Source organism: Pongo abelii, chromosome 5, assembly GCF_028885655.2.
Source record: "Pongo abelii isolate AG06213 chromosome 5, NHGRI_mPonAbe1-v2.0_pri, whole genome shotgun sequence".
In the NCBI taxonomy this organism is placed as follows: Eukaryota; Metazoa; Chordata; class Mammalia; order Primates; family Hominidae; genus Pongo; species Pongo abelii.
The window spans coordinates 137707616-137735241 of NC_071990.2; the positions used below are offsets into that span (position 1 = coordinate 137707616).

Here is a 27626-nt window from a genome sequence, read left to right on the forward strand (position 1 = left end):
GGCGGGCGGATCACTTGAGGTCAGGAGTTCAAGACCAACCTGGCCAACATGGGGAAACCCCATCTCTACTAAAGATACAAATATTAGCAGGGCATGGTGGGTCCCCAGTCATGCTTGGGAGGGAGAAAGGAGCAGGTTTCACCACCCTGTGCTGCTGAGCCTTGCCTTGCCTGTTCTAGGTTTCATGAGCTACATCGTGGAGCCGCTCTTCCGGGAATGGGCCCATTTCACGGATAACAGCACCCTGTCGGAGAACATGCTGGGCCATCTCGCACACAACAAGGCCCAGTGGAAGAGCCTGTTGCCCAGGCAGCACAGAAGCAGGGGCAGCAGTGGCAGCGGGCCTGACCACGACCACGCAGGCCAAGGGACTGAGAGCGAGGAACAGGAAGGCGACAGCCCCTAGGGGCCGGCCCAGCTTAGACGCGGAGACGCGGCTCTCCTCCCGCAGGGCCCCCAGAGGGCAGAAGCAGCATGGAGGGGCCCTCACGCAGCAGCCCAGCCACTTTCTGAGTGTTGTCCTGGGGCTCTTTGGAACGCCACCTTCCTCCCCACTTACCTGCCTCCCCTCCTTTTCGCAAATGTACAGAAGCCATTTGTCACCTCAGCATTCGCTGCCGAAATGAGCGACTCCATTCAGCAATGTGGGAGCTGATCCCACGGGCAGGCTAGGAGAAGACTAGGGGGAAGAATGAGGTGCTCCTGCCGTGTCCGCCTTGTTCCGGGTCGCACTGGAACAGGCAGCAGTTCCTAAGTCCGGAGCGTTTGAGCGTTTGCCATCTGACTGCTGATCTGCGTGACAGAAACACCAGCATATTTGCAACGCCAAGGATATTGGTCTTAAGTGCAAGAGCACAAATGAAAGTGTGAGAGAAAGTACCTTCTATTTTAATAATAATTATTATTATAAAAATAATAAATCATCTTTTTAACTTTTATATTTTATGCACTAGACAATGGATCTGCAACTTTGGACTAAGGTCATTCAATGTACCCAAACTTGAACAGGGGGTTCATTGTTTTGCTATTGACTTTATTATGCCACTTTGGGGCAGAGACTTGGCATCTTCTCAGTTTAAGAAACCACGTTTCCTATCCAATCCGAAGGGAAGGTGCTGTACAGTTCATTCCTTTGCACCATTAGCCAATCTGTCTTTTATGGATTCTGTGACATGTTTATATTCACCCATGTACATTTTCTGTAAATACCAAACGCTACTGATTCCCATGCCAAAATACATGAGTATTATGGGATTGCTACCTGTATAAACAATGGCACTGTGAACAGAATACTGTTAGTTTTAATACAAGAGAATGCATTTGTAAATATGGTATAGAGTTTATTAATATACTATTGTTTGCAGATAAAGGCCTTAACTTTAAACATCTTTCATCTTCTGAAAGCTGCCCGACTTAAATCCTCATAGATGTCTTTCTCAACTGCCTGTCCATGTTCATCTGTATGTTTTCCAGCTAAGGTCACAAACCAAAACTGAATAAAGTCTTTGAGGAAACATTTTGGAAACTTCACATGCATTCTGCTTGAGACCATAGTGTTTAATCTATGGCACCAAGCATCGTTTCCTCAGATTAATGAGACCCTTCAACAAGCCTGAATCAGTCACTTTTCAACACAGCGATGTTTTAACAAGCCAGCTGCTAAGCTTGTGTTTATGTGACTCTTGTTACAGAACATGGTGGTGCGTCAGCCTCACAGGAGACATAGCAGGTCTCGAAAACCTTCTATGACCCTGTCATCTAACCATCAGGGAATTCCCTGCTCCCATGCCACACATTTGTCTATTATGGCTACAGTACCAAAGTACTTTTGGTGTTTGGTTGGTGTGCATTTCTTTAGTGTCAATAGTAACTGGATTTTTCTTTTTCCTTAATCTCATGTGAACAACTACCCAACTGTTTAGCTGAAGCTAATATTATTTAAGTAAAGAAAATATTTCAGTTTTATAATAGACTTTACCTTCCTGGCAGGTCATTGTAGTTAATTATGTCTCTAGCTTGGAGTGTCACCTTGGAATTTCGTTGCCATTTTTTCTGCAGACACCTGGCCGTAAAATCAGTTTGTTACAGCATTCTTCTCTAGGCTGCTAAACGCTGTGCACTGAACCTTTTCTTTAGAAGTTTCAGCACAACTAATGTTAGATGAAAATTGTTGATGCCCCTTTCTTTTTACCTTAAACAGTGCGGTAGTGGGAGAATGACTGTTTCTGCCACTATCAACCTGATCCTCGTGCTGATCGAATGACAGCTAGCACTCATTTCCTAAGTGCAACTGTTTTGGAGATTTTTCTCCTAACATACAAAGGAAATACTGATTGGCCTATAATAAGTTCCTGTAGAGAGACTGAGGCTTGCAGAATTAAGGTTCAGGGGAAATTTTGGAAAGTTGGTTGTATTTTCATTGAAGTAGGAGAGATTATCAGATGGTGCTAAAGAAAGTGTGAAGATCTTATGAAATAGGTGGATGGTAAGTTGAAATTATTGATGTGGGTAAGAAGGGAGGTTGTGGAAAGTTAACACTAGCTTTGTATTTTTTTTTCTGTAAAACTGTGAACTGATATATTTTTCTTTATCACTTTAGTATTCTGCAGTTCTCAGCTTGGTGAGGCCCCAAAAGAGAATATGTCAGATGTATTCCTATTTCCAAACCTCTCTTACTTTGGTTTGATGGTACAGATAGGGCTTTTGAACAGTCTATTTTTAATGTATATGAGGTCAAATATCAAGGAAGGCAATTGCTGGGGACAAGAAAAGTAGAGGTAGGAAAGAAGACACTATTTTAGCTAATGGGGTTTCTGCCTTGGGACTAAAAAATGGCTTTGTTTAAATTATAATTATATAATAATTTAAATAAATGAGATTGGAGGTATTCTTAGTAGTTCTGAGTTGATAGTTTATGTTACAATTAGGTCTTGAAGAAGAGCTCACAGAGAAAAAACTACCAAATATCCAATGGGTAAGCCCATGATATAGCCACTAGTACAATAAAAATCTGAAGTAAAATGAGGCATAAACTTGATGCAGCTGCCTCCCTCATTCAACTGGGGAGTTCTTGAGTTCCTCATTTGTTGGTAAAAACAAAAAAAATGTGAAAATGTCTTTTTTTCTTGGCTATTAATGGCTCTCTTGCAATATTTCAACAGGATTCCAATTACTAGTTAAAACACAGTGGCGGGGCGCGGTGGCTCACGCCTGTAATCCCAGCACTTCGGGAGGCCAAGGTGGGCAGATCACAAGTTCAGGAGATCGAGACCATTCTGGCCAACATGGTGAAACTCCGTCTCTACTAAAAATACAAAAATTAGCTGGGCATGGCAGTGCATGCCTGCAATCCCAGCTACTCAGGAAGCTGAGGCAGGAGAATTGCTTGAACCTGGGAGGTGGAGGTTGTAGTGAGCTGAGATCGCGCCACTGCACTCCAGCCTGGCAACAGAGCTAGAATCCATCTCAAAAATAAATAAATTAATTAATTAAATTAAATTAAAAACCCACAGCTATTGGATCATCCACAGATTTTTTTCTTTACAATCTTGTTCTCTTTGTCCATGGACCATCAATAGTTGACTTGCCAAGTTTAATTCTTTCATTGCTTGAGAAGAAAGGAATCAAAGGACTGTGTGTAGTAAGCTGACAGTAAAGTTAAGATTAAATTAAGACAGAGAGAGAATACATATCACTGCCAGGCCTGATAGGAAAAACCTGCTCTTCCTTTTAATAACAGTGATGAATTGTCAGGACCTTATTTATGAAACCCTGACCTACCTATAACTCCCTGCTAGGCTAAGTAAAAACCAGGCTCTTTCTCCCTGCTTATGGCTCCCCACAAAGGGACTTGCAGGGTATCCTGCAACTTTGTCTTCAGATAGTGCTTCCTACAAAACTAGGACTTGTTTTGTAATCTTTTTTCGTGTTGAATCAGATCTGCTTACTTATTTAGGTTTGGTTATGAGCTTGTATCTCACTGTATTTCTCATGCTTTGTTCTTTTAAACAAATCCTTTAAACTGTGTCTTTTTGTATACACACGTGAGGTTTAAAAAAAAAAAAAACCACCTTGTGAGTTTTGCTCAAAATGTGGCCTAAGTAGCCATTGGCATGTCTAGATGAACAATTAAAAATAAAGATAATTTCTTTAAAATATCACAAGATGAAAATATCCTAATTCTCACCAGGTAACATGTTACCAGTCAACGAATTGGATTCAATAAAAGGATCCCACTGCTCAGGGGAGGAAACATTCAAGGAAAGAACACAGATGCAGACATGGTCCACGTGACTCATTCCACTTTGGGGGCTACAGAAACACCCATGTCCATGAAGATATCACTTGCTTGTTAGTGCCAAGTTAGGGAAACAGGGCCACCATTCAGCTTTACATTTCCCCAGAGTCCTGATATTTCTCTGACTCATATTTGTCAAACTCATATATGAATGAGAATGAGGTACAATGTTTTAAGTTGTAAAAACATAGCCAACTCAGTGCAAGAATTATTTGTGAAAAATATGCTCTCACATTTCAGGATCACAGGCCATGAAGAACAATAGAATGGTTCAGGCAGAACTGTTCTATTCTAAATCTGGTATTCTAAATCCATCTGGAAATAGAGAAGAAAAAGAACACTGCCAGTGTTTCCAATGTTTTCTTGTATCTTTATGTATTCTCCCATATTCATTTTATTAAGATTTGTGTTCAGAATCCCTCTGATTCCTTAATGACTCCCATGTTTGAATGCAAAGCTACTTTTTCATTTGTGGAAGTTCTATATCACAAAGCTAATATCAAAAGAGATGCCCCACTAGTATTTCATGTAAAGGTCAGGCATGGCTTTCAAAGGTACACGGGAACCTAGCTGAAACAACTGTCAGATAGGCCAAGCCTACATGAGCAGTTAGATTTCAATTAAAGAAATACTGATTGAGGAGCTACTATGTGCCAGATGTTGTGCTAGATATTGGGATTTAAAAAGACCCAGTCCCTCCAGAAGCATTCAGACTTGTGCCAGAGACTGGTGTTACCAGTGAATACTTCTTCTTAGAGAATTTGTGAAACACCTATGATTGCTCAAATGCAGCTAAAGCTCCCTCCTGGCATACAACACAATAGAAAGCAGATACACTTCCAACACAGAAATGGATCCCAATCCTAGTTCTGTCAGTAACTTATCCTCTGACTAGAGAGAAGTTACTAAAACTGCTATAAAATTATTTCAAGACAGCTGGGTGTGGTGGCTCATGCCTGTAATCCCAGCACTTTGGGAGGCCAAGGTTGGGCGGGGGGGGGGGGGGGGGGTGGATCATGGGGTCAGGAGTTCGAGACCAGCCTGGCCAAAATGGTGAAACCCCATCTCTACTAAAAATACAAAATGAGCCAAGTGTGGTGGTGGGCTCCTGTAATCTCAGCTACTTGGGAGGCTGAGGCAGGAGAATCACTTCAATCTGGGAGGCGGAGGTTGCAGTGAGCCAAGTTTGTGCCACTGTACTCTAGCCTGGGCAACAGAGCAAGACTCTGTCTCAAAAAAAAAAAAGAAATTATTTCAAGACAATATTTTTTATAGTATTGTTGTGGCAATTAAAAGAGTTTGCATACAAAAAGGCACCAAGCCTGCTCTCTGGTACATGGTAGATGCTCAATAGATACAGGTTCTCCCTTAAATTACAACTTGCCAAATAGCCGTTCTTGCATGAATAAGAATGGAGAGAGTTTACAGTGGAGAAAATACAGTAAAGATTTGGTGGTTTCGCATTAGGAAGTCAAACTTCTAATTAAGCCAGAGAGATTATTAGAAAAAAAAGTTTAAGTTATAGCTGATAATGGTTTGAAAATGTAAGATTGGCTTGTCTTAGTCATCTAAGCAATGATGCATCATTGATTCCATTGCCTGAAATTCAAATTATCATATTAAACGTGCTGATATAATCTTTAGTATTTTCTTTCCTTTTAAGAAAGCAATGCAGTAGGGTTTTAAAAGCATTGTCGGGGCACGGTGGCTCACATCTGTAATTCTAGCACTTTGGGAGGCTGAGGCGAGAGGAATGCTTGAGTCCAGGAATTTGAGACCTGCCTGGCAACATAGACCTCATCTCTACAAAAAAAAAATTTAAAAATAATACATACAGTGTAGGCTTTCGACTGGGTACAGTGGCTTACCCCTGTATCTTAGCACTTTGGTAGGCCAAGGTGGGAGGATCACTTGAGGCCAAGAGTTCAAGACCAGCATAAGCAACACAGCAAGACCCCTGTCTCTTCAAAAAGTAAAAAGTAATTTAAAAAAAAATGTGGGCTTTGGAGTCAGATCAGAATTTAAATCCCTCATTATCATTAACTACCTAACCCTAGGTGATTTAGTTCATCTCTCTGAGCCTCCATCTCCTCATAAAATGACAGCAACATCAACCTCCTGGGTGGTCAGGAGGGTGAAATTAAATAACATACATAAAATATATAGCGTAATTTCTAGCAAAAAGGGAGTACTCAAAAAATGTAAATTCCTACATCACTTAAAGAAAAAATATCTACGAAGTAGAAGTTAGGATGCATCTTTCACTTTCTGTAGATTGTGCCAATTTTTGCGCAAATGAAAACAAGTTGCATTAAGACAGACTGAGAGTGACTATATCTACAGGTGGCCAGGTCGGTCATAAAAATAACCCTTGTATTATGGACAAAAAAAAACTATTTTAAAATGTGATTAAAGAAAAAAGACAGTGACCCAGAGGTGCTAAGGATACACTGATAAGACCAAGGACAAATAAGGGACTATTTCTTACGGTTTTAAAGTAAATATTCCCCAGCTCAGCCAGAGAGAACTAGTCCATCTGGTTAATCTAAGGCTTTCCTGGAGTTGACAAGAATACAACCCTGGCTAGACAGAAGCATTAGTTAAATAAGCAAAACTTGATAACCTGTCAAGTTTTCATGAAGTCCACTCAAATCCTACAATTCCTATCCATCAAGGTTCCTGGTAGCCCTTTCCCTTGTCACCTCTTCATCAGATCCTTTCTGGCCACTGACAATAAAGGCTGAAGACTCCCGGGGAGTCTCTGCAAATAGACGGCCCTGGCAACAGAGGAAGACCCCATCTCTACTAAACATTTTAGAAAATTAGCCAGGCATGCTGGAGCACAGTGGTGGTCCCAGGTACTTGGGAGGCTGAGGTGGGAGAATCGCTTGAGACCAGGAGTACAAGGCTGCAGTAATCTATGATTGTGCCACTGCACTCCAGCCTGGGTGACAAGACTTTATCTCAAAGATTTAATTTAATTTTAAATTTAAAACTCAATTCTAAACTAACATTTTCCAAATTGCATTAAAATGTGTGTGTCCAAAGACGTTTGTTAAGCATTTCCTGAAAAAAAAAAAAAAAAAAAAAAGGCTTCATGGTCAAAGAATTTTGAGAAACAACCGATTAAATGCATAGGTTTTGCTCCTGTCTGCTTCCCAGAACTCTCAAGTGCTAATGGACATCTTCAATAAGGTGATACAGATGACATTGTCTGGATCTAGTTTTGATTTCTTATCGCAAAAATCTTCCTTAACTATTCCAACCCAGGATAATCTATCATTTTATCATTAGTGATTGTTAGCTGTTTTGTATTATCATTAATGATGTATGTGTATGTGTTCTGCCCAATTTGAGGTATAATTTGGCATGGTGGTTAACTTGTCCGAGTTTGTGGCTTGACTTTACCACTTAGTAGGTATCTGACCTTGGGAGAGTTTTCAAACTTTCTGTGCCTCAGTTTCTTCATCTGTAAAATGGTGATAAAAAAATATGACCTATTTCATAAGGGTTTTGAAGATTAAGAGTTCAGGCATGGAAAACCTTTTGAATGATGCCTGCCACGGAGAAAGCACTAAGTATTAGTAAAAACCATCATCATCTCCCTTCATCCCCCTCTTAACTTGACTTGTAAGCTCTTTGATAACAGGGATAACTACCCTCTTAAAAACTATTCTTGGCCGGGCACAGTGGCTCATGCCTATAATCCCAGCACTTTGGGAGGCCGAGGCGGGTGGATCATGAGGTCAGGAGTTCGAGACCAGCCTGACCAAGATGGTGAAACCCCCAACTCTACTAAAAATACAAAAATTAGCCAGGCATGGTGGTGGGCACCTGTAATCCCAGCTACTTGGGAGGCTAAGGCAGGAGAATTGTTTGAACCCAGGAGGCAGAGGTTCCAGTGAGCTGAGACCACACCACTGCATTCTAGCCTGGGTGACAGAGAAAAACTGTCTCTCAAAAATCAAACAAAAAAACTATTCTCCATAGCGTAGCACAGGAGATACTGAATAAATACGTCTTAAATGAAAGAACATATTTTTGACTGACAAATTGGAAATCATATCAGATTATGTTAACATTTAAATCCAAACAAGTAAACTCCAATTGTAACAATAAATGTCCCAATAATTTGAATGCAGATGCTGTTTTTTCAGGTCCACAGTTGCTATCTGGTAGACCTTTAGCATTTTGAAGAACATAGTTCAGGAAAACAATAGTTTTTCTCCTCTCAGTTTATGAGCATACTCTTCTAAGTGGTGACAGTAGAAATAATTTCTCTGAAGGACTTGATATCCAAAGATCTCTAGGTTTTTCTCTATCCAACTAGAAAAGAAACCTACAGAAACACCACTAAATTGCTTCCTTTGCGGGACAAATATGAGTCTATTGTAATGCACATCCAAGAGAAGACAGAGACAAATCCCAGTGCTCATCTTTAAAAAAGAACAGGGAATGGCAGATGAGTCTCTTATTTTATCCTTGTTAAAAGCACTTCAGATTACACATAACCTACTCCTACTCTTCTTCCCAGTAAGCAATTATGTGTGCATTTTTTAAGTTGTCAGCAAAGTAAGCCTAATGGACCAAAATGTATGATCAGTTTTGGGGATTATTTATTTCTTCCTTCTTCCCACTGCTATAATTTACTTTGAGCTTTTTTTTTTTTTAACAGGAGAGTCAGACTTTACATTTCAATGAATTCATTTTCTCAGAAACATCTGTCTCAGTCCACATTCGAAAAAAAAAAATTCTACATGAAAACAAAAGACCTATAGTGTTATAGAATAGCATAAGTGCAAATTATACTCTATAATTATCAGTTTTCAAGCATTAACCTTACTGAGATGGAGACAACAAAAAGTTCTGATCTTTCGATACTTGAGTTATATAACGTTCTGAAATATTTCTGAGATGCCTCTACTGACTTTAGTTATTAAAAATGTGTTATTTTAGAAATAGCTTATCAAAAAATACCTTTTGGCATCTGGAGCTTTATCTTAAACTCTAACGGGAAGGTTGAGATTTTTTTTCTCTTATCAGTGTGGGCTTTTTTGTTGTTTGAGACCGAGTCTCACTCTGTTGCCCAGGCTGGAGTGCAGTGGTGCAATCTCGGCTCACTACAACCTCCTCCTCCCGGGTTCAAGTGATTCTCATGCCTCAGCCTCCTGAGTTGCTGGGATTAGGATTACAGGCACATGCCACCATGCCCAGCTAATTTTTGTATTTTTAGTAGAGATGAGGTTTTACCATGTTAGCCAGGCTGGTCTCAAACTCTTGACCTCAAGTGATCCACCCTCCTCGGTCTCCTAAAGTGCTGGGATTACAGACCCAAGCCACCATGCCCAGCCTCCGTGTTTTCTTAGTAGTAGGTTTCCAGTTCTCAAGTATGATTTAGTGAATGTTCAGCCCCATCACCAACCTGCAGAAATGTCAGGCAGCCAGGCACAGGCCCTATCCCCACAGTGATTGTCTGATCACTGCACAGACTGTGAAGTCCCCAGGCACCAGTGCCAGCCTCTCAGGAGGATGAGATGAGAAGAGCCTTCAACAGGGTGGGCAGGCCACAGTGCAAGGGCTGCATGCCAGGACCTCATTCTGCTGAGAGTTGGGGTATGTACAAGTATCATTAAGAAAGGCCTAGGATTGTGGAGGGAGGTGGGTAACCTGACTTGAATATCTAAAAGGTATGTGACATGTCAATAAAGCTTAATTTGGGCTAGCAAGCAAACCAGAAGCAATTAACTAGACATCATTGTTTCTTCTTTGTATAGTCAGAGCTAAGTGTTCTAGCAACACTTAAACATTTTTGTACACATTATTGGTAAAGGCTCTGACCAGATGTCAAGGATATTGGCAAATTTTGTCCATATAAATCAGGTGACTTGTAAGAAGTGTTCACTGAGGCTTAATTTTATTTCAGAAACAACGGCATTACTGCCTAGTTTACAATTTATAGTGAGCATTAGAGCTGATGTTATGTGTTCCTTGCACTGTATTGACACTTGTGAACAGCAGGCATTGGCCAGAAACGACGTTGGTGCCATCTACGTTCCATTTGCTGCAAGAGATTACTCAACTCTTATTCTAACTCAAATGAGACTGTCAACGAAGATAGGAGGCATGGAGGAGAACTGACAAGAGGAGTAAGCTTATTATTGATTCTGTATCCTGTGAGGGAAAATAAGCATTTAAGGAAGAATAACCAAGATGAATCAAATTACTCACTGAGTATGAGTTTCCTAGGGCTGCCCTAACAGATTACCAGAGTGGCTTCAAACACAAAAATGTATTCTGTCACAGTTCTGGAGGCTAGAAGTCTGAAATCAAGGTATCATCAGCAGGTCTCTGAGCTCTCTGAAGCTACCAGGAAAGAGTCCTTCCTTCCTTCCTTCTAGCTCCCAGAGGTCACCAGAAATCCATGCCGGTCCTTGAGTGGTGGCAGCATAACTCCAACCTTTGCCTCCATCTTCACAGGCCTTCATCCCCATGGGTCTGTTTTCCCTTCTTATATGGACACGAGCCAGGGACTAGGGCCCACCGTAAGCCCATATGGCTTCATCTTAACTAATTACATCTGCAAAGACTATTGCCAAGTAAGGTCATATTCTGAGGTTCTGGATGGACACGAACTATAGGGGGCAGTATTCAGCTGAGAACACCTAGACACTCCTCACTCACCCAATGCTTTACCTCCTACCCATCCCCAGTACACACACACACACACACACTCTCCATACGCATCTGTCAGACTCTTCTTTAACTTTTTATTTGGAGATAATTGTAGATTTAAATGTTCTCGTAAGAAATAATACAGAGTTGGAACTTGTGGGTAAGTGGTCAAAACGAAAATAAAAGAAATAGAGAGGCTGAGCACAGCTGCTGATGCCTGTAATCCCAATACTTTAGGAGGCCAAGGCAGGAGGATCACTTGAGGCTAGGAGTTTGAGACCAGCCTGGGCAACATAGCAAGACCTCATCTCTATTAATTTTTTTTTAAAATTAGCTGGGTGTAGTGGCACACACCTATAGTCCCAGCTACTTGGGAGGCTGAGGTTGGAGGATTACTTGAGCCCAAATGCTGCAGGGAGCTGTTTCACACCACTGCACTCCTGCCTGGGGCAACAGAGTGAGACTCTATCTCAAAAAAAAAAAAAAAAGAAAGAAACAGAGATCCTGTGAACTCTTCACCCACTTTACCCAGTTTTCCCCAATGGTCACATCTTGTATAACTATATTACAACCAGGAAATCAACATTGATAAAAATCCAGTGACAATTCGGACTTCAGCAGTGTTACATGCATTTGTGTATGTTTACGTGTGTGTGTGTGTGTGTGTGTATCATATCTTGCAGATTTCACCTGAATGACAGCATTGAGATAGAGTGTTTCGGGTTTGAGATGTGGTTGTTTTTACATAATTTGGAGGTAGAGTGAGGAAATGTGGAGAAGTTTCATGGAAGGAGGAACAAAACACATCTTTGTTTCTCTCTTCCGTATCCTTTCCTTACTAATTCAGATCTGGCTCAGGAAAAAAAAACTTTTTAAAATCCCAGGGGCATCAGCCATCTGGAGATGACAGTATGATTCTTGTTCTACTTTTCAGCTTCTTCGCTATTTCATCATTGATTTCCCAGATACTTTTATTCATTCATTCATTTGTGCAACAAATATACATGAAGCACCAAGTTTGTGTTAGGTGTTGGGGATACAATGATAATTGTCTTCTCTGTGCTTACAATAAAGTGAGCAACTAGGGAGAATTCATAATAGAAAATCATAATTAGTGAAATAACAGGAGAAGTAGGAGCAGGCGGGATCACATAGAAGGGAAACCTAACCCATGACAGGGTATGGGAGAAGTCAGGAAGCCCTCCCAGAGGAAGGGATGCCTAAGTCAAGATATAAATGAAGAGTGAGGCAAGGGGAGGAATCTGGGAAGAACGGTTCCTGGCCAAGGGACAATAGTTGAAGTGTTTCTGAGGATGAAAAATATCCCCAGAAACATCAAGAAACTGAAAAAAAAAAAAAAATTAGGGCTCAAGGGAGATATGTAGCTAGTTGTGCAGATAGTAAGGAAAAGTTAAAGGTATAGAAAATGATAGGTGCACCAGTTCCTGATAAGGATGGGACTCAGAGAGCAGGAGGCTTTGGAGATGAAGTCGACTCACCACCACCATGATAGGTGGGAAGGACATGAGGCCACGTGGGACACAATTATGTTCACGCATTTTGTGGCAAAAGTTGCAGAATTCTCGTGTGGTGACCTCTACATTCTGGGTCCAGTACAATGCACAGGCATCTGCTGGAGTGAAGGGGGCCAAAAGCGGGAGAAAAAAAGAGAGGAAATCAATAGCATATCTGTATATGACAGAGTATTGACTCAAGAAAGAAAGAGCATAGCAGAGAGAGTTCACTGAAGAAACTTTACATGATCAGATAGAGCACCAATGCTAGAAGTCGGGAATTGATAGCCGCAACCATCTTAAACATCCTGCGGCATTTCCAGCAGCTCTCAGCCCCCAGATGAAGATGAGAAGGTAGAAGTCAGATTCTTCCAAGGTTTGGATCTTGCCCAGAGGAAACAAAGTAGAGCAGCAAGGCAAGGGAGTTGATTGTAGTTGTAATTTAAGCTGAGTAGAAAAGGCAGTAAAGACGAGAAGCTGTTGGATAAAGGCAGAATCAAGAGATAAAAGAGCTTTAGAAAACATGCTGAGAAGAAAGAACCAGAGAGAGCTGGAAGGTTAGGCTTGTGTGGTCTGAGGCTGTGGAAGGTCTGAATGTATTATTTTAGAGGTGAAGTGGTTTGATGTGAAGACAGGTCCAGGAGCTTTGGGGGCAGACAGCTTCAGGAGTATGGAGAAGTTTATTACAGTTAAGGAATCAAAAGTATGTGGTGGTGGGTGAGTTATCCACTTGGTTACTGAAGTCACACAGAGTATTGGCAGCACTTGAAGTGAGAAGAAGCCTGGAGCTTCTCCAGTAACTGAAGTGGAAAGAATGAAATGTCAAATGATGCCGCAGACATGAGGTGGTAGCACCCATGGCAAGAACCCCAAGGGAGACGGGTTCTCGGCTTCTTCGAGTCCTCACTGAGGGTAGAGGACTAATGGTCTAGAAGTGGCAGTAACATGCTGATCCCATGTCCCAACACTGACATGAAGGACAGTTGGTAATAAGTAGCCTACATCTGAGAGTCTTCCATAAGGCAATGTTGTCAGGGGACAGTTTCAGATAAAGGAATGTCTAGTGCAGACAGTGGTTGTAAGAGTGTTTATATCCTGGTCTGGGAGTTCCAGGGAAAATAATAGAAGTGTCAGGAAGGAGGATTGTGACAGGAAATGGTAGGCTCCAAATATCATTGAGCATGAGAATGTGGGAGAAGATACGTGAAGGAATCATTCTTCTTAGGTGGTAAACAAGGGTTACAGGGATGTGAGGTAGGGTGGATTAAGCTGGGCACTAGACTGCCAACAGAATTAGTCCCACCATCCCCCCTGTAGATGGGAGGAGGCCCTCAGGGATTCACATAGCCCTGCCAGATGTACTTCCAAGCCTTAAAAGAAAGGGGAAACTCTTAGCTGTTGGAAGAAGTGACCTTTGGTCTGGATTGACTGTGGTGGTCTCGGGGAGGTTGCGGGAATGAAGTAACTTCCACTCAGGTACCCAGGGAGTGGTGAAGGACACCGCACCCAGAAAGCCTGGGCTGGGAGTGGGCGATGGGTCCAGGCTCTTTGAGGGAACAGTGATGACCAGGAAATACTGGCACACAACCTGCTCTGCTTCTCCCTCTGGGACTCCAAGCTCAGCAGTGCTACGGTTAGAGATTCTGTGTGCAATCTGCAGGTGGTAATAAGGATCTGTAGCTAGCATTTTTCAATCTCCCTTCATACTACATCCCCAGAGCTCAACTGAGAGCCCAGGCAGCTTGCTGTCACAGGGACGACCATCAGACATGTCAGTTTTCTGAATGAAACAGAGTCCTGGTATGTTTGAAAAATGGAAAGAAATTAACCAAATGGTCATTCTTCAATAATGGAAAAGATAAAGTAGCAGCAAAGACCAAAAGTGGGGACTAAAAGGTATGTGATCTTTTTTTTCAGGTGAGACAAGGGTCTATATTCCTTTCCATTACAGGTGGGGTCATTTCTATGGCTCAAATCTGAACAAAATACAGGTAGCAATCTAAATTCAATCATGACAATAAAATACTTTCCATTTTCCAAGTTTGATGGTAATAAATATTTACATTTTAAAAAATAATGTGTTCTTTGTTTTTAAAAAAGACAACATGCTCAAGGTTACACAGAATCTGGAAAAAATCACTTCATCTGAGAAATCAACTGGTAGTAAAAAACAATGTTCTTAAATAGTAACCCAATTCAAGAATATCACCACGGAGTCTAACATGGTGTGTATTTCAAAGACAATATTCAAGTACGTCATTTAGAACACTATGTCTAACATATCTATAAAGAAGCAAACACTACTATCCAAGATCATTAGGACAAGTAGTGGCACCAGCCGGGAGAAGACCCCATGTGCCATTAATAAGGTGCTAATGGGAAGAGTGCCTGACAGGGAAGGCCAGCCGAATGAAATTAAACCACCACCCTCAGAAATGCCCCCTTGACAAAAGAGACAAGAAGGTGATGGTGGTTGGGGTGGTGGTGGAGGTGGTGGTAGAGGAGGTGGTGGGGGTGGAAGAGGTGGCTGGGGGTGGTGGAGGAAGTTGGGGAGGTGGTGGGGGAGGGGGAGAAGGGCAGTGGGGAGGCGGTGATGGTTGAGGAGGTTTCCAAGGCAGGGGAGATTATGTGGAAGAGAGGGCTGTGGTGGAAGAGGCTATGGAGATCCATATGGAGGAGGTGGTGGTGGTGAAGGTAAGTAATTTTTAATGAACACTTCCAATTACACATTGAAAACCCAGGCAATCCCTTTGTTAAGGTACAAATCAAGCAACATCTAGATTTTAATCCAAGTTCAGGGTCCTATGCCCAGTTCCCAGACACACTCAGCTGAGAAAGAAAAAGAGGCTCAGAAAACGGCTAGAAAAAGCGGTTCTACTCAAGCTCTCTTACATCTGATCAGAGTTGGTTCCCAAAAGCAATGGATAGCATGAAGAAAAAAGAGATCACTTAGACAGCATCCTCTTTATGCAGTGATTTCTTATTAACCCTTAATGTAAGAAAGGGACAATTCTTAGAATTTAAGAATTTGCTAAAAAACAAAATATTTTTTCCCTGAAATTAACCTTTGCGTTTCAAAGCTTCCAAGCCTTCTTGAAATTATTGTTTATTATTCCAGAGGGTTCAGTGAAGATTTTCAAATGCAACTACATCCTCTGCTAACATTATACGCAGAGGCCTTCTTCCTCCTACAATGACAGGGTATATCACGCAATCTTCTCTAGGAACAAAAGGCCAATATGATAATTCTACTACCAACAACAAGCACCAATTCAACCAGAGTTTAATTTCAAAATTAAGACTCACTTTACATGAGATCTACTCTCAACAAATATTTAAGTGTACACTATATTATTGTTGCCTATAAGTATAAATGCCTATTTTTCTTATAAGAACTCTGACATCTCTAAGTTGTAACTATTCATTTTCCAATCATGTAAATAACATGTAGAGGAAGGATCGCCATCAGAGACTTACACAATTTATGGAAGGGAGAATGAGAAAGCCATTTCCTAAACCAAACTCAAAGGGATTCAAGGGCCAGGGAGTCTGTAGTCTTGAGTCAAATAATTAAAATTTGTTCACTAAGGGGACTATAATATCTTATCAAAACATAAGAATAATCTGGGGCTAGGTGCAGTGGTTCACAACCATAATTCTAATGTTTTGAGAGGCTGAGGCAAGAGGATTGCTTGAGTCCAGGAGTTCAAGACTAGCCTGACCGACACAGCAAGCTCCTCTCTACAAAAAAATTTAAAAATCAGCCAGGCACGGTGGTGCATACTTGCAGTTTTAGCTACTCAGGAGGCCGAGGCAGGAGGATCACTTGAGCCCAGGAGTTTGAGGCTGAAGTGTGCTATGATCACACCATTGCACTCCAACCTGGGCAACGGAGAGGGACCCTCTGTGAGGGTTATCAGCGAGGCTTCCGCTTAACAGTAGACTATTAGTAGTTAAGCTTTTGGGGAGTCAAAAATTATATGTGAATTTTTTACCATGTGTGGGTGGCACCCCAACCTCCCTGTTGTCCAAAAGTTAACTGTATTACAATTCATTCTGCCAACGCGAGTCTTTCTAAAATGCTAACGTAATTAACCTTTTTGCAGTCATTTAATGATTCCCCTTGTGGCTTTTCAGATGTATTAGTCCATTCTTATGCCACTAATAGAGACATACCCGAGACCGGATAGTTTATAAAGGAAAGAGGTTTAATGCACTCACAGTTCCACATGACTGGGGAGGCCTCACAATCATGGTGGAAGGTGAAGGAAGAGCAAAGGCAAGAGGGAATGTATGCAGGGGAACTCCCTTTTATAAAACCATCAGATCTCATGAAACTTATTCACTATTACTAGAACAGCATGGGAAAAACCTACCCCCATGATTCAATTACCTCCCACCGGGTCACTCCCAAGACACGTGGGGATTATTACAATTCAAGGTGAGATTCAGGTGGGGACACAGAGCCAAACCGTATCATCAGAAATCCAGTTCCTTGGGTTAGAATGCTAAGTCTTCATAATCTGAACCCTGCCAATCTCTATAGCCTTCTCTTCATTCACTTTCCCACCCTCCTCTTGCCAGCCACCCCCCTCTTGCCAGCCACCCCATTCCCCCAGTCAGGCTCCAATCATTCTAAACACCTGCAGGTCTCCAAACCCACCTGCTATTTCCCAGCTACGAGCCTTCCAATAAAAGTTCCCTCCACTGGGAATGCTCATCCTCCAAACCCACCGTTTCTGAGTTTTTCCAATTCAAATAACTACCTCTGTCTGATGTGGCTATCCTCCTTTAGACAATCATAGCGCCCTCTATCAGGGCACTTCCTACCTAGTATCTTCATCACTGATTATATGTATGTTTCTCCAAATGGACTTTGAGCAACTTGAAAATATCCATTTGCTATTTTAAATTCAACACCTAAAACCACAGTGCTTAACAAAAGTTTGTTGAATAAAATAATGAATGAATAACCCATGGGCAAATGATTTAATATCTGGAAACCAGATGGGCTGGCTGTAAATGGTTTTATGAGCTTTATTCCTTAAAGTTGATGTTTTCACATTTTAGAAGCTAGAGAAGTTTCCAGAGTAGGGAGAATGAAAGCAAGGTTTGCACTGATGAGGAAAAGTATGTGAGGAGACTTAGTTAAAAATATCTATGATTAATAAAAAAATTTAATTTTTTAAAAGGCCAAGTGTGGTGGCTCAAACCTGTAATCCTAGCAGTCTGGGAGGCCGAGGTGGGAAGATCACTTGAGTCCAAGAGTTCAAGACCAGCCTGGGCAACATGATGAAACCCTGTCTCTATTAAAAAAAAAAAAAAAAAAAAAAAAAAAAAAAAACCTATGATTTTATAAATGTGTTGTGAGAAGGATTTTTATAAAATGCTATTAAACTGTTTGTTGAGTGAATAAAGCAAGCATTGCTTGACTGCCCTTGGTCCTATGTCACTGAGGAAATGAGCACACACCAGGAAATGTTTGGCAGACTAAGAACAGGACACAATCATTGCCTCCAGGAGCTACTATCTGGTTGAGAGACAAGACATGCAGGAAAACATTCAATGAGGACCTCACAGAAGAGAAATGTCTTGCCTTGGTCTGAGTCAAAAAAGACTTCACAGAGGATGGGGGCCTTAGAACTGATTTTGAGAGAGGATCTGTGTTAGTCTGTTCTCACACTGCTAATAAAGACATACCCAAGACTGGGTAATTTAATTTGTAAAATAAAAAGTTTTAATTGACTCACAGTTCCTTATGGCTGAGGAGGCCTCAGGAAATTTACAATCATGGCGGAAGATGAAGGGGAAGCAGACACCTTCTTCACAAGGTGGCAGGAAAGAGCAGTGTAAACAGGGGAAATCCCAGACACTTATAAAACCATCAGATCTCATGAGACTTTCTCATTATCACGAGAACAGCTTGGGGGGAACCGCCCCTAAGATTCAATTACCTCTACCTGGTCCTGCCCTTGACACGTGGGAATTATGGAGATTACAATTCAAGGTGAGATTTGGTTGGGGATGCAGCCAAATCATATCAACATCTAAATGAGAGTGACAGTGAGTGAGAAGGAAGAAATCTACACTAAAGTGTAGGAAGTAGACTTATCACAAGTAAGGGCAAAAACTTGCCATTGTGTTCACCTGGTGGTGAGGCCATCAACAAGATGAAGCTGAAAGTAATCATAAACAGGACTATAGGGTCAGCTGAAAAGCTACAACAGGTTCAAATACATAGGATCTTGAATGCCTAACTAAGGGCAAAGGGCAAACGTCCCCCTAGAGTGGTCAGGACATGAGGGAAATAGTGTTGACTATGTAATTGGCCCCCAAGCCTACTGAAAGATAAAGAAAACAGAAAGCAATCAAAATATTTTTGTTACTAATACAAGCACCGAAAGGGGAAAATTGGAATGTTCCATCTTCAGGGAGACCTCATTGAATGGAAAGTCTCCACAGCTGGTGGAAGGAGGGGGCCATGGGGTGTGATCCAGCCAGGCTGCAAATCTAAGAGTCCAGAACACAGACCAGCATGGCAGAGGATGGGGTAGCACGACAGATGAAATATCCAAGCAGAAGAAATCCTAAATCACTGTGAGGAAGGTCCGTATTGAAGGAACACATTTGCGTAAAAGAGATAATGCATTATCACATAATCAAGAAAATTAGCCTAAGTTGGCTGGGCGTGGTGGCTCACGCCTGTAATCCCAGCACTTTGGGAGGTTGAGGTGGGTGGATCACCTGAGGACAGGAGTTCAAGACCAGCCTGGGCAACATGGCGAAACCCCATGTCTACTAAAAATACAAAAATTAGCCGGGCATGATGGTGTCACACGCCTGTAATCCCAGCTACTCAGAAGGCTGAGGCAGGAGAATCACTTGAACGGGGAAGGCGGAGGTTGTAGTGAACCAAGATCAAGCCACTGAACTCCACCCAGCCTGGATGACAGAGCAAGACTCCATCTCAAAAAAAAAAAAGAAAAGAAAATTAGACCAAGTTAGTAATAATGATATTTAGGCAACTATAGAAGTTGCCACATAATAATAAAGGGGGACTTTGATGCCGTATCAGGACAAGATGTAGAGCTGAGCTTTCCTTAAACAACAATGACTGCTTCACCAGGGCAGGATGAGCTGCCAGGGCACCTGGCGAATTCAAAAGGCCTGAGAGGTGAAAAGGCAAATCCAGACACTGAGGCTAGAAACTTTAGACAGGTGCCTCCAATCTAATTATGCAGAAAGTTTATTCCAAACTGATAAATAAGTTCATATTTCTTTATGTTTGCTTTTTTCCATTTGTTTTTCACCTACGTTATTTCATTGGCACCTCAAAATGACCCTGTCATATAGATGGGGTAGGAATTATTATCCTCATTTTGTGACCGAGGAAACTGGGACTCAACATTAGTAAATTACTTGCCCAAGATCCCACAGACAGTCAAACATGGAGCTGGGTCTTGAGTTCTTATTTCTAGTTCAGCTCTCCTTCTGCTATAACAGGAGGCCTCTCTGACTTAAGGCTCACCCTACAGAAACAGAAATTAAGGAAGTGTGCGGAATAAGGAGGCATCCTGGCAAGGCTACAGCTCCAGGCCCTTGTGGGAGAAGACAAGTCAGCAAGCAGCAGATCTATGAGGAACCCTGGAATAGGATGGTAACCTCAGTCACCAGGTATCCCTTGGGGTGACAGCAAGTGGGCAGGGTCACCAACTCATCCCAGTTTGCCCAGGTCTGTCCCCATTTTCAAATCGGAAGTCCCATAGCCTGGAAGCTTCATGCTGGTGGCCTCAAGCACACCAACATAGTGGTTGGGAACCCTGTGTAGGAGCAGAAGCTCTGGAATCTGAAGCAAGGCCCAGCTTTCAAACCACGCTGTCACAGGACAATGCATGCAGCCTTCAATGTGTCACTTTATGGAGTCTCTGAGTTGCAGTATGGAGATGGAGTTGGACATTAGCACCTGCCCCTTCTTCACCTCCTGCCATGATTTAGTTGAACCTTTTGAAGTTGCCTCTTTTTTTAGTCAAAAAGTGTCACATATTTGTATGGTTCTACCTAAAACTTCATACTGCAATTAAGAAGACAAGCGAGGTTGTGTTTATGAAAATACTTATAAACAGTAAAGAGCTTATAAATATAAGTTATTATTATCATTATTACTCTAAAAGGACCCTTTATTATCAATAGCAAAGTGGACACAGGCTGGAGTGACCATGAGCTTCACTCAGTGGGAAAGCCTTGTTTTGTAATATTTTTAAGACTTCCAAGAAAAATCACTGTTCTTTTACATTTTCTCATGTAAAATTTTTTCCTGCCCAAGATTAATGGTCATTCAGATGCCTACCAGATAGACAGCAAACCAAGAAAACCATAGGGTTCTGACATCTGGTTCGCTCTTAAAACAAGAACACATTTCTAAGGTTGCATTGTAGCTATGTATCACAATGGGAATAAATACATACATTCATGAAAAGACTAGTGAAACCAAAAGCAAACCACAAAAATGACCCTAGTTAGGACACTGGGAAATATATTGGGAAATGTAATGACCCCCCCATGGAGGCCACGTTAACTTTGTGTTACCCAGAAAAATTTGTGTAAATAATTGATTGGGAAATGTCATATTATTGCCTCTGTCTCACACACATCTCAGAGAGATGCAGAAAAAAGAAGACAGAGCTCCTACCCTCCCATTCCTTATAAAAGAAAAAGGAAAAAACAAAAGCAAAAGTCCTACAAAAAGGGCACAATCTATCTTCTGAGCCAGACATGAGCCCAGACAGGGAGAGCAATTTAGAGCTGTTGAAATAAACCCCTTTGGCCAAAGGAAGCTCTGTATACCTTCTCTAACTTCACAGAACACTCACAGGCTATCTATAATACGTATACAGCTTCTAGAAAATCTGACTGCTTCAAACACACGTGCTGATTTTGTGAAAGTGCCATAAACAAAACATACATGGAAAAATCCAGGGCCCCAAGCAAGTAGTCTTGGCAGCCGTGCTGTAAGGAGGGTTCAGCTAACATACCACAGTCTCCCAAGTGGAGGACAGCATGGACCAGACTCCAGGGGCTCGTTTCTGCTGCTTGAATTATATTTATATGACTCGATGCTGATGTGCTAATTTGCAAATAATGCCCTTATAACATGGAATGTGTTCTCCTTATAACCCTGAAAATTGTCATCGCCTCTAGGGAAAGAAATTTTTCTCAAGCTCAGAAGGAATGGCACACTATTTCTGACACATTCAGCTCTCATATAGTAGCTTCGGGAGTTAATATTGCTGCCAAAACCCCTTTAGAACATGGAAAGTGAGGTCTAGAGCCACGGCCTATTAGTCAGTGAGAAGGGACACCTGCTCCTCCCTCCCACCACTTGTTTGCCAGCCACAGTACATTAGCAAGGTCCTGGCAACTAGACCTTGGCTGTGGGCTCTCCATAGGACAGGGCAGGCAACTGCAATCACCCCATGCCCCAACCCCGCAGACACACACACACACACACACACACACACACAAACCTGGAACTATGATTATTGCAGCAGTCTTCATAAGAGGCAGTAAAGAACTCCATCTTTAGAGAAAATAAATAGCATAAGTCCAAGGAGGTCTCAAATTCTGGCAGCAAATCAGTGGCAAGTTATACAGGGAAGCAAAGTGAGAACCGACCACAACTGTCAGTTCCATCTGAAACCCACTGATCTGAGGTGCAGGGCCTAAAATGTGAAACTTTCTCAGGCCTCATTGAGGTTTTCAGAGAGTCTATCCAGAAGTCCAAGCATACAGTAATGATGGTGAAGAAGAAGAGCAAGAGAAAGAGGGGAGAGTAGGCAACCTTTACTAAGCACTTACCAAGGCATTATTTAGGAGCTTTGCATGTATTAACTCACAATGACCCTATGCAGTGAGAGCTACTATTTTTTCCAGTTTCTACATAAAAAAAAAAGTTGAGAACCAAAGGGTTAAATCATTGTCAGGGTCCATGAAACCAGGCCAGCTGGGTCCAGAGCCTGACAATGTTGTATAGTCATTCAAATGCTCCTAGAAGAGCCCCTCTACTTGAATACCTCCGAAGCAGGCAACTCTGCATCCCCAGCCAGCCCTGCCATTAACGTCATCAGTGTGAATGCGTGCAACTGCACACATTCTAGCCATGGTTGTACCTCTGGGAATTTAAGATACACATGTGCACGTAGGAAGTTATTTGTTGGTGCACGGTTATAGTTTATACAGAAAATAATCCGCATTTCCATCAACAGATAACTAGTTAAATTCATTACCATGTGGCCACACAGGGTACTAGTCCATAAAGCTGGCTTATCCCTTCCACTCCCTGCAACCCTGGAGGCATGTGGCTTCATCCGTGGATAGTACTTTGATGGGAAGAAAACTGTGCCCTTTCCTCCAGGTGGAAGCAGGGCACTTGTACTGCAAGCCGTGCAGCATAGCCGCGCAATGAATTACCATGCAGCAGCAATAAAAAAGAAAGTGGTGCACACACATCCACGCACAGAGTTTGCGCAGACCATCTCTGGAAGGACCTGTGGGAAACTGATGACCGCATTTGCCTCTGAAGAGGAGACCTGGAGAACTGGGGGTGGGAGGGTGGACTTTTTACTTATAAGTCTCTTTGCTATGTTTGCATTTTACATGTATGTGTAAACCAAGCATACCTTTTAAGAAAGACTAAAATTTCAAGTTAAAAATTTCTAGCCTGGGCAACACGACAAAATCCTTTCTCCATAAAAAAATACAAAAATTAGCCAGGCATGTACCTGTAGTCCCAGCTGCTTGGGAGGCTGAGGTGACAGGACTGCTTGAGACCAGGAGGTCAGGGCAGCAGCAAGCTGAGATCATACCACTGCACTCCCGCCTGGGCAACAGAGTGAGACCCTGTCTCAAAAAAAATACAAAAAATAAATTTAAGAAAAATTCGAATAAACCAGCAAAAAATAAAATATTCATTAATAATCAGTCACAAGCAAAAAATTAGAAAAGGTAAAACAAAAAAACTAAGTGTCCAACAATTTGGGAAATGGAATACAAAAATTAGCTGGGGTATGGTGGCATATGCCTGTAATCCCAGCTACTCAGGAGGCTGAGGCAGGAGAATGGCTTAAACCCAAGAGGTGGAGGTTGCAGTGAGTCGAGATTGCGCCACTGCACTCCAGCCTGGGCGACAGAGCGAGACTCCATCTCAAAAAAAAAAAAAAAAAAAAATTGGGGAAATGGATAAGAACATAAGAGGATATATCTTCACGGAAATATCATGTCATCATTAAAAGTTGGGGAAGCTATGTAGCAACAAGGGAAATGTTTAGATTACAATGTCAGTGAAAGAGCAAAATGCCAAACTGTATGTTCCATGTGATTACAATCACGATAATACGAAGAAAATTGTCTTCTCTTAGCAGCTAGAATAAGTATTTCTTCTAAAGGTGGGGGTACGGTCGAGTGAGCTGAGATCGTACCACTACACTCCAGCCTGAGCGACAGAGTAAGACCTTGTCACGAAAAAAAAAAAAAAAAAAAAGAGGCAATGAGAAGCAAATATGTTCCAGCTCTAAAAGGCAGTTGGAAATCTTGCAGAAGACAGTGACAGCAAGGATTAGTAATGAAACCTCCACATTTATCAGATCCTTAGGGTGCTTAGATTCTTTCTGCCACCATGTCCGAGCCCCTCACTCCTGGGATCAGGTAAAAGTGAAAAAGCAGCATGAGCTGCAGGAGAGAGGGATGGGTAGGCAGCAGGAGGAGGAAGGAGTTGTTTTTTATTTCCTCGTAGGATAGAGTCTCACTCTATCACCCAGGCTGGAGTGCAATGGTGCAATCTCGGCTCCCTGCAACCTCCGCCTCCCAGGTTCTAATGATTCTCTTGCCTCAGCCTCCCGAGTAGCTGGGATTACAGGCGTGTGCCACCACACCAGGCTAATTTTTGTATTTTTAGTAGAGACAGGGTATCACCATGTTGGCCAGGCTGGTCTCAAACTCCTGACCTCAGGTGATCCACTCACCTCCGCCTTCCAAAGTGCTGGGATTACAGGTGGGGGCCACCGCCCCCAGCAGGCTGGAAGGAGCATTTTGGAAAACACCTTACCCTATCAACGTATCTCAAATAGATAACTGATCCTGATGGAGAAAATAAGGCTCAAGAACGGAAATAACAGGTCTTTCTCGACTATATTCGTTCCGTAGAGTATATAACTAGACAGTCATAAGGCTGCTTACCTCAAACAGAACATGTGGTAGCTAAGTAGGTAGATAACAAAGAGCATACAGTATTTTATAAACTACAGTTCAATCCTTTCTGCTCTGCTCTTCTTCCCCACTCTTGTTCCTCCTTCATCCTTCTGCCCACAGAATGTAGGATTGACAGTGAACCACTGAGCCTCAAGCCTGATACTTGAACAGATCACAAGTTTCCACATCACTTAAGCCTCCTAAGCCTCAGAATCTCCATGAATAAGATAGGAACAATAACAATATTCAGCTTTTGAGGTTATCTTGAGCATTAAATGAGATCATGGATGTGAAAGGCCCCTGGGATTTTAAAGCATTCTATAACATTATTTTATCAGGGGCGAAAAAGCTTATGCTGTTTCAGAAAATGCAGAAAAATATCCCCAAGAAATATGATGGCTAAGATACACAATTTTGGGATACCACATAATTTTATAACATTAGAAGTTCAAATGTTAATAAACTTAAAACTCTATATTACCGTCTTGTTTTTATTTTATTCCCATATGTACTTATAAATAGAATCTAGCTTAAAGAAAAATAGGCTAATTTGACTCCTCTTTTACTTTAATTAAGGCCTCTTAAAAGTAAAAAAAATAAATAAAATAAAATATCTTTAAAAGAGAGGTTGTTGTTTTAAAAAAGGGATGATGTTATTTTCTTGAAGTCACCTTTCAAATTACAGCAACAAAGTAGGCTTCAAATTAAATTGAGTGGAAAACTCAGCAATAGCTTCCTAAAAATTCCACGCAGCTTAATCAGAGTATTTCCCTTTGTTTTTTTATTTTTCTAGGTAAAAATATTCTTTTTTTTTTTTTAGACCCAGGTTGGAGTACAGTGGTGGGATCTCAGCTCACTACAACCTCCACCTCCTGGGTTCAAGCGATTCTCCTGCTTCAGCCTCCCAAGTAACTGGGATTGCAGGCACCTGCCACCAGGCCCGGCTAATTTTTGTATTTTTAGTAGAGACGGGGTTTCACCATGTTGGCCAGGCTGGTCTCAAACTCCTGACCTCAGGTGATCCACCCACCTCAGCCTCCCAAAGTGCTGGGATTACAGTCGTGAGCCACTGCGCCCAGCAAAAATATTCTTTCTAAGTTTACCTTTCTTTTTCATCATATTGAATATAAGCATATTCATGATATTAATTGGTAAACTACTGTGCATTATCTTTACTATTATTACTATAAATAAATTGGTGTTAATCAATTGTAAGTGAATATTCTAAATGAAATTCAATATCTAAACCAGGTCACAGAGCCATCAGGTCATGGCCAAAGCCCCTCTGGTAGTGGTCCACAGTCATAATCCCAATCATTCTGCCCATCTCCTCTACGCAGCACATATTTAGAGCTGCTGGACAGAAAGGACCTCCAAGGGAGGCCATGGCAGGGAGCTCATGGCCTTATAATGCATACAACTCCAGGCTGAACAGCTCCTGGTATTAGAAGGCCCTTTTGACTCTGAGCCTCTATCTACCATCCTTTGACTTCCAGCCATGAATCTAGAGCTTCCATCTTGAGCAACACATAAAATCAGTCCCCCTCCATATGAAGAGAACTACCATGATCCCCATCAGTATCCTCTTCCAAATTAAATACATCAAATTGCATTAACTCCTCCTTATAAAATACGATATCCTGACTCCTTTGCCATCCTGGTGAAACTTCTCTGGATACAAACTTCTCTGCATCCTCCCAAATGGATATACTTTTCCAAACATCCTCTAAATTATTCTGTGTACAATGGAATTCACTCTTGTTATGAATGAATATTACCTATATAATTGTAACATAAATTTGCATGCATTGTATTGTTTGCTTGTTTGTTTTGAGAAGAGGTGTTTGTTTTGGAATCTTTATCTCATTCCAGGCTTATGTTGAGCTTGGTGCCTTATAGTTGGAATTATCATGATTATATGAATAAATTTGTCTTTAAAATGTTCAGGAAATATCTTAATATTTTTACTTAAATTCAGCATTCTTACATTCCTCAAGGTCAAAGAGAAAAGAACTACATAGGTCTTAATACTAAGTATTTTCAGAAATGATGCCACAAATCTCTACGAAGAGTAAGGGACTTCTAAAAAATGCTGCGTAGTCAAAGTAAAGATGATTTTTCATCTTTAAAATATATACTAGCTAAGTGTCTTGAAGGGGAACACTATAAGAAAATAGATTGACTAGGTCCTGTACCAACTGGTGATATCTCAAATAAGAAAGATTTTAGCAAAACATGTGATAATCATAAGCTAATCTAAGCAAGAGATGCAGTTGGGGTGAGCTTTAAAAGTGTTTTATTCTCCCTCTAGCATGGTACCTGGAAGACAGTAAGCATTTTGGAATCAGGCCTTGTTTCAATGCCAAAGACACACCTGTGAATAAAGCAGACACAATTCCCTATCTACACACAGCTTACACCTGCACACATAAGTATGTATATGGTAATGGTAAGTGTCTGTATTAGTCCATTCTCACACTGCTATAAGGACATACCTGAGACTGGGTAATTTATAAAGGGAAGATGTTTAATTGACTCACAGTTCTGCATGGCTAGGAGGCCTCAGGAAACTGACAATCATGGCAGAAGGGGAAGTAAACACTTCCTTCTTCACAGGGTGGCAGGAGAGAGAAGTGACAGCAAAGGGGAGAAAAAGCCCCCTATAAAATCATCAGATCTTGTGAGAATTCACTCATTATCACGAGAACAGCATGAGGGTAACCACCCCATGATTCAATTACCTCCCACCAGGTCCCTCCCATGACATGTGGGCATTATGGGAACTATAATTCAAGATGAAATTTGGGTGGGGACACAGCCAAACCATATCAGTGTCAATGAATTCATAAAAGCAAAATTCAGAAACTCATGTTCCCCCTCATTTTCCATCAAAAAGAACA

At 41.6% G+C, this 27626-nt stretch overlaps 1 protein-coding gene across 2 annotated transcripts in view; it reads left to right on the forward strand.

Moving 5' to 3' along the window:
- PDE7B (phosphodiesterase 7B) overlaps window positions 1-4368 on the forward strand; it is a 339241-nt gene extending 334873 nt beyond the window's left edge. Inside the window, exon 13 of one of the 2 annotated variants that reach the window (XM_002817399.4) lies at window positions 180-4367. In XM_002817399.4, the coding sequence (XP_002817445.1) occupies window positions 180-406 (227 nt within the window). In that variant the 3' untranslated portion in view covers window positions 407-4367. Of the gene's footprint in view, window positions 1-179 lie in introns of both variants that reach the window. The other variant, XM_002817398.5, reaches the window with a different exon arrangement.
- The last annotated feature ends 23258 nt before the right edge of the window (window positions 4369-27626 follow it).